The sequence below is a fragment of the Ictalurus furcatus genome, chromosome 16 (genome assembly GCF_023375685.1).
Source record: "Ictalurus furcatus strain D&B chromosome 16, Billie_1.0, whole genome shotgun sequence".
NCBI lineage: Eukaryota > Metazoa > Chordata > Actinopteri > Siluriformes > Ictaluridae > Ictalurus > Ictalurus furcatus.
In genome coordinates this window covers 9,728,370-9,736,013 of record NC_071270.1, presented here as the reverse complement: position 1 = coordinate 9,736,013, position 7,644 = coordinate 9,728,370, and the positions used below count along the sequence as shown (strand labels likewise).

Genomic DNA, 7,644 nt, shown 5'->3' with positions numbered 1-7,644 from the left:
GACAATTTCAAATAAACCCATCCAAAAAACTTTCGATTTCTAATTTACACTGAGCTAGTCTTGTTCCTGCACTAAATTCATTCAGAAACTACAGTTAGACATCAGCACCAAATGCTCCACTAACCAGCCCATCCATTTCCCCCTCCAGTCACAGATATTATATTACAGTGTATTAAATTTAGTGCATCAGTCAAGAGATACCATTAAATGCAAAAGGTTGCATTCCTTTTGATTTATTGGTATAAAAATAAAAACCGCACCTCTCCTGGACAATTGATCTACAAATCAGAATCCCATGTTCATCCATGTTGTGATGTGATGTTTTCTATGGAAAAAGTCAGAAGTTATCTTATTAAAGCTAGAAAACTTGCATCCCTGTTGCATCCCACTTATATTCATTTCTTTTAAATGTGTCTTGTAACAACTAAATGACTTAACTCGTGTTTGTTTTGTTCATTCTTATTTAAAGGATGAAAAATTCAAGAGTCAACGAAATCAGACGACCTCGGTGAGGAAATACTGACCTTTCAGGGAGTCGAAGAAGGTGTTTAGGGACACCTAAAAACCAGAAACATCTATTCCAAGTTGGCATCCGTTTGTGTTTCAGGTCAGGGACATGAATGTTACTTGAGGGTGTGGAGCTCATTTGCAATCGTTTGTTATGTGATAGCCCTCGAGTAGGTGAGGTGTGAATATTCACTTGTCACCTGTTGGGAGGATTCAGTGTGAAAGATAAAGCCTAAATCAGAAACGGTCAGCACAAGTCAGTGGTTAAGTTGTTGGACTTCTGATTGGAAGGTTGTGGGATCAAATCCCAGCACTGCCAGGCTGCCACTGTTGGGCCCTTGAGCAAGGCCCTTAACAACCGCTCAGTTGTATGAATGAGATCATTATAACTGGATAAGGGCGTCTTCTAAATGCTGTAATGTAAGTATCCATGATAGACTTAGCCTATAGGTGACTTGTGAAGATCTGCAAAAATACACCAGTATCAATCAGTGAACGGAGATCCGGTACCACTGAAGTTAAACGACGCCACGTGTGAGGTGTTTTGACGCAAGCGTGTCTTTCTATACATTTATTTACATTTAATGAGGCGAGAACGCGCTCGTTCGTGTGTGTGTGTGTGTGTGTGTGTTTCACCCCCTTGTGGAGTGCCAAAGCAATTGCACAAATTGTCGTAAAGCGGAACAATTTCCGGCTACCGAAAAGCAAGTCGTCGCCTGGTTGCAGCTTTGCGTAGAAGCGTGACTTTTCTCCGGAGACGCAACAACTGCGATACTACGTGTGATAATACGTTCATGGTACACGTTCATGGTACGTTCATTGTACTGGTTTAAGGTTCCAGCATGGCACTTTATACGAAAGCAGCAGAGATTCTCGATAAAGTGGAGCAAAAGAGGGGAGCTGTGAAAACTCTGGTCTACGACAGCAAATTCCAGGTAATCGTATATGAGGGAATTAAAGAGCAATTGATGTAAACAAAGCCACTGTGACAGCATCAGCTGACGTGTTTGGGTTTCTTTCAGAATATAAAGCAGCTCTTTGCCCTCGTGTGTGAGACTCAGAAATACTCAGCAGTGCTCCAGGAGATTATCGAGACCACCAGGCTTCTGAAATTAACCAACCTCCGACAGCATCTAGCAAAGGTACCATTTTACTATCTACAGATTTCATATCCTCGGTTTAATAACTTTTTTTTTTGTTGTTGTTGCTTAAGTTCAATTCTCCTCATTTCCGTTGACAGTTAGAGTTGAGTGCAAAAGTTGTACCTGGTTTCTGGGTGTATAAGTTAAGAAGATTAATGAATTCTGCAGTAAGACAACCAGCCAAGATCATTCAGAGTAGAACAAAAAGGAGCAAAAAGTTTTGCTATGAGGACCCTCTCAGTCACCAGATCTGATTTGGAGAAGGCATGGGTGAGCTCTGAGTACATTAATGGTTGTTTTTGAAGGGAACACCTGATAGATGCTTTGCTCTACATATCACTGGAGGTGGTGGTGTTGTGTAGTCTGTGTGTTGATTATGTACACAGGTCATTCAGTATCGTCTCAACCAGAGGTTATCATCATGATCTCAAATTTGTTGTTAAAACCTTTGGTACAAAGGACTGACAACATTTAAGATTTGTAGTGATCTGATCATTGGTTTAAAAAAATGTTATGCATAGAAAATAATGTTTGAAAAAAAAATCCCCAACAAATGAAGTGAAAAAAAAATCCCCAACAAAATTTTGGGGGGGGGGGGAAACACTAAGTTTTTTTTATCATCACAAATTAGCACTAGATTTTGTTCTAAGCACAAGTCGATATTGCTGAAATTTGGAAAAATATGAAAAAGTGTCAAATTCAGTGTTGACAATGTGCTAGAGAGATGAATTTTTGCATGTATAAGCAGTAGTTCTAGTACTATTAGCATCCCAAATGTATTGTACCAATGGGGTTGTCTTCATATATTTCTACTTCTGTAAATCCATATACCTCAAGTATTCTTGGCATAATTAATATGGAAGCTTAATTTGTACAAGAAATGACACCCCTCCAATTTGAAACCCATGTATATTTTGTGAAGTATAAATACACCGTTCAGCAGTATTTGTTTGAAGCGATTTGAAAACATCGATGCAACCAGCTTCTTGGAATTTGGTTGAGCTGAAATGGAACGACCCATACTTGTTTTTGTTTACATAAATTAATTACATAAAGTAATTGTGTGAAAACATTTTGGCTTTATAAAATTCAAATGTATTCCAAATAACTTTCCACAGAGTTCTCCCAGTGAAGTGTGGAGACATGGTCATTATCACTTTAGGAGAAACCTTCCACTACTATCTATATGCATGCACTACACATGAGTATGAAATGATGCCTTTTCCACTCCCTGACCATTGATCATCCTGATTTCTCTGACGTCTCTTTGTAAATGTTAGGTTTTGGTTTATGACTTGCTCATTGGCCAGGGCTTAAAATGCGGTGGAAGCTGGAAGGCAATGATGTTGAAACATCGCTCCAGATTACAAGCTGCTTTGGCCCGAATTAAAGTCAAGCGGAAAGTCAGTCGAAATCAGGACCTGCTTCCTCCCAATGTGCAGCGTAACAACGGTATGCTGTATTCAAGCAATGACTGGCCAGAGCTGATCACTCCTGGCGTTTATATATAAAATGTAGTGAGTTGTGTATTTTGATGTCTTTCCCTGATGTTTAATATGTAGATGTAGATATTCCACGTTATGTACGTGTTAACACGTTGAAAACAACTGTGGAGGATGTTATTGACTACCTGAAGAGAGATGGATTTTCATATCAAGGAACGGCAAGCCAGTAAGTTTCTTTTTTTTCTTTTCCATGAACAAATTAGAGAAAATGTTTCCTGGTTATTATTGATTTAAAAAAAACAAGTATTTGTTTGTGTGTGGTGATTGTTGTTTTAATTTTCATTCATTTTTTTTAAGGCTTGAGGATTTATGCTCTCTCTCTGGGAAGACTTTTATGAGTGATCTTCACCTCAGAGATCTTCTGGTTTTCAGTGCGAAAGTGGACTTCCATGATCATTACCTGTATAAAGCAGGGCACATTATCTTGCAAGACAAGGTGAGGGATGTTTTCATACCACCCTATTGTAGTAGGCACTTGGGGTGAACAGTGGTCGAAAAATCCACAGTATAATAGCAACAAAGTTATAAGAATAGCAAATAATAATAAATGTATGTATTATTGTACCTGCTTACACCTTCACAGTCTTAAATATGATGGCACTAAATTATATAACACTACAGAGGTAGTTCATGTAAAATACTATATCGATGGGGTAAGCTTTCTGGACACATATGACTATTCATACAGGATAAGTGATCTCAGTATAAATAACAAGGACAGGAATGTCTGCACAATGTACACATCACACACAAAAGCAATGAATTTAAAATTAGTAACAGTTGTGTGAATTCTCTGATGTTAACACCCTGGAAGACCCCCTTCCCCTCGTTTAACATTAGTAGTCTCTTGTCTCGTCTTGATTTTCCCGCTCGAAAGATGCTAATGCAGTGTTCTCACTTTGTCATGGTAAATGGAGAATGTTTTAAGTTCCCCAATTGGACAAGCATCTTGTTAACAACAGTTAATTATGGTTGTTAAAGACGCCGCTGAAAAGTGTTGACCAAAAACTGTCACAAACGGAACAGAGAGAGAAGGAAAGGGGGCAAAAAAGGAAATAGGCCTGTAACAAAGTGTAAAACCTAACACATTTTAATTTATTCAACCACTTTATTATTGTTCAGCGTGACGGTGAATCTGGAGCCTATCTTGGCAACACTGGGCAAAAGTATTCACCCTGGATAGGGCACCATGCACACATGCACTCAAACACGCACTCAAACACAGAGCCAGTGTAGCAGCGCTGTCTACCTGCATGTTTATGGACAGTGGGAGAAAACCACAGAACCTGGATGAAACCCAGGTGAACATGCGAAACTCTGCACAGACGGTAACCCGAGCTTTAATTTTTTGAACTTCTGATTAATTAGAATGTGGTTTAAAGCACCGTTTGCTCACCTGGTCTCTGCAGGCTTGTTTAAACTGTGTGGTCAAGCCTGTTGAGGTAGAAACTGGAGTATGAGTATATACAGCTTTTACAGTAACTACCAGGCAAGCAGCTGTAAAAAAGAAAAATTACTGATCTTAGGATGGGAATAAAATGATACTGTTGTTTCCTTAATCTTTGCTTTATTGTAGGCCAGCTGTCTCCCTGCGTACCTCCTGGACCCCCCAGTTGGAGGCCATGTAATTGATGCTTGTGCAGCTCCTGGGAATAAAACCAGCCATCTGGCAGCCATCATGAAAAATAAAGGGTATAGCCACTTTTTTTTAGTTGCAGTTGTTCTCTGGACATAAAAGATCTTATATGCTACATTTATGTGGTTCGTAGTCTGATACGAGACAATATTGAGATTCGTTCTCGTCATTTTCTGTATACAATTAGCAAGCTGTTTGCCTTCGACCGTGATACAAAGCGACTCTCCACCATGAGCACTCTCCTCCTTCGTGCTGGAGTCACATGTCATCAGCTGGCTAATGAGGATTTTCTTAAAGTGGATCCACTTTCCCCAGCATACAAGGATGTGAAGCACATCCTTCTCGATCCATCATGCAGTGGTTCAGGTAAAGCTTGAGGCCCTCTAATATACACATCACCACTGATGAAAGCATTTATTTCGATTTTATTTATTTATTTTTTTTATCAGCTATGAAGATGAAATAGTTTGGCAGGAAATCAAATTATCTGACTTCCTCCCGTGTAGTAAATCCTATGCAGTTTTGCAGTGGAGGCTAACGCTTAATGAAAGATCTCACAAACTGTGTCATCACTCATAGTCTTGCAGCGTCAGTGCAAAATGAAATGATCACAATTCAGACACTGAAAAATGTTTGTTTTGTAAAAATCCAAAGCATTACTTTGTAGAATTATGTATTGCATGGATACCATGGATATAAAAAGTCTACACACCCCTGTTAAAATTGTATGTTTTTTTTGTGAAGACAAATCAGGTCAGTTATTTTTCTACCTCTAATGTGATGACATCACCAACAACATCCGTCGTCTATTTGCACGTTCAGCATGACAAATAATTAACTGCACTTGAAGCTTTCGTAAAATTAAAAATGAAACACCCAAAACTGTATACGGTACCATAACGAAGATGAACTGTATGTTGATACGTGAAATTCTGGAGTGAACGTCGGACGGCTTGGCATGGGGACGTAATGTTGTGTGTTGTTAATCAATCTATGTTCTATAACATGTAAAACCTGAACATGAAAGGAACATTCTAAAAGCAACTTATGTAAACACCTTAATCAGAATATTGTCTTATTAAGAATAAGGGCAATTATTAGATTATTGCTGTCCATGTAAACGTAGTCAGTGATTCCTTCTATCTTGACTAGAGCCCCAGTCTCTGCAGAAGAGAAGCAGTGCTTTAGCATGATGCTGTCACCAACATGCTTCACTTTGAGTATGGTGTTCTTTTCGGTGATAAGCTGTCTTGTTTTTGTGCCAAACAAATCGATTTAGAATTATGCCCAAAAAACCTCTACTGTGATCTTGTGTGAGAAAGAGCTTCTGTGTAGCCACCCTACCCCATAGCCCAGACGTGAAGATTAAGAGAGCTTGTTGATGCATACAGAGACCAGTACATGCCAGATATTCTTGCAGCTTCTTTTAATGTAAGTTTTTACATCACACAAACCTGCAATTTTAACAGGGTTGTGAAGACTTTTTTATATCCACTGTTTAACAATTATTCTTGATGCCAAGGTTTTTCAGTTCTTCAGCAGCAGAGTAAAGGATTATTAAAGATGTTTCCTTGTCAGTCACATTATTATTATTATTATTATTATTATTATTATCATCATCATCATCCCCCCCACGTGATTGCAGGAATGGTGTGTTTGCATGATGGTGGCTCAGAGGAACAGGACCCTGAGCGTCTGAAGGCACTAGCCACATTTCAGCTGCACTGCCTGAACCATGCACTTAAGTTCCCAAAGCTCCAGAACCTTGTCTACTCCACGTGCTCCATCCACACACAGGAGAACGAAGAGGTCGTGTCTGTCTGTCTCGAGAAAAATCCTGATTTTAGGTAAACCAGGGCATACAAATGTCTGTTTTCAGTCAGCCAGGATATTTTGAATGATTTAGTAGTAGCGAGTGACGATGAAGGCCTGTGTCATAATCTTAAAGGATGACCAAAGTGATGAAACATCATGTTAACCAGCCTTCATTTACTGAATACTAAACAACAAACAGTTGTTACTTATTATTTTCATTAAAGATTATTATTATAAGATATTATAACCAGCATCAGGGAATCACTGAAGTAATAATGTAGAATTGATACAATGTTTGTGTCCCTTAAAGAAAAAAAAAGCTTCCTCTATAACAATCAGACTTTTCAATATACGACTTGCAAATTTTCCTTTTGGCTTTTCATAAATTTGTTTAAAATTCACATTTAATTGGAAGTGTACAGTTAAAGTGAGTTAATGTGTTTTCTATAGACTAATCCATCTTCTCCCTGAGTGGCCTGAGCGGGGTCGTGACCCACTGCCGCAGTGTCTCAGAGCCAGTACTACAAAAACGTTCACTCATGGTTTCTTCATAGCTATGCTGGAAAGGCAGGCTACTCGAAACAGCGGAAGCCTTGATGAACAGTAAGTCAGCTGTGAACCAGTGGCTAAAAGAACAACTTTAATTGGCAATCTGAGATGTTTCACTTCCTGTTCTCATTCGTTAAAATTTTAATGTGTTTAATGATTAAAAAATAAAAATTAAGAGTCATTACTTTTTCACAGAACTCCTTCCAAAAGTGAACCTACTGTTGGTGAAGAGGAGCAAATGGTGGTATCTGTGGATGAACAACTTCAACTTCCTGCAGCAAGGAAAAGGAATAGAAAGAAACCCAAAAAGCAGAAATCCTAAGATGTTCACTTATGAGAAGTATAAAATATTATGTATGATGTTGAATTGAGTATTTCAGTAAGTCTTAATTATATCAAACAATATTTTCAGAGATTTAATAAAAAATAAATAATAAAAAAAAGTTTTTGTGGGAGTGTCTTCCTTTGACCAGGATGTGCATAAAGCCGT

At 38.5% G+C, this 7,644-nt stretch overlaps 1 protein-coding gene across 2 annotated transcripts; it reads left to right on the top strand.

Moving 5' to 3' along the window:
- The first annotated feature begins 1,193 nt into the window (after positions 1-1,193).
- Positions 1,194-7,586, top strand: nsun5 (NOP2/Sun RNA methyltransferase 5). 2 transcript variants are annotated; one of them, XM_053645249.1, is made up of 10 exons: positions 1,194-1,442; positions 1,530-1,649; positions 2,930-3,101; positions 3,212-3,320; positions 3,452-3,590; positions 4,731-4,846; positions 4,978-5,156; positions 6,436-6,637; positions 7,056-7,208; positions 7,350-7,586. In XM_053645249.1, the coding sequence occupies exons 1-10, from the start codon at positions 1,350-1,352 to the stop codon at positions 7,474-7,476; spliced, it is 1,410 nt and encodes a 469-aa protein (XP_053501224.1). In that variant the 5' UTR covers positions 1,194-1,349; the 3' UTR covers positions 7,477-7,586. The 2 variants fall into 2 exon arrangements, with proteins under 2 accessions (XP_053501224.1, XP_053501225.1); XM_053645250.1 differs by lacking the exon at positions 1,194-1,442 and adding an exon at positions 1,748-1,919 and having other exon boundaries at positions 1,581-1,649.
- The last annotated feature ends 58 nt before the right edge of the window (positions 7,587-7,644 follow it).

Bases quoted from the DNA above. Each gene is read 5' to 3' on its own strand.
- nsun5 (XM_053645249.1), top strand. From the start codon at position 1,350: ATGGCACTTTATACGAAAGCAGCAGAGATTCTCGATAAAGTGGAGCAA. The intron at 3,591-4,730 runs GTGAGGGATGTT...GCTTTATTGTAG, and splicing joins ACATTATCTTGCAAGACAAG to GCCAGCTGTCTCCCTGCGTA. The intron at 4,847-4,977 runs GTATAGCCACTT...GTATACAATTAG, and splicing joins GCCATCATGAAAAATAAAGG to CAAGCTGTTTGCCTTCGACC.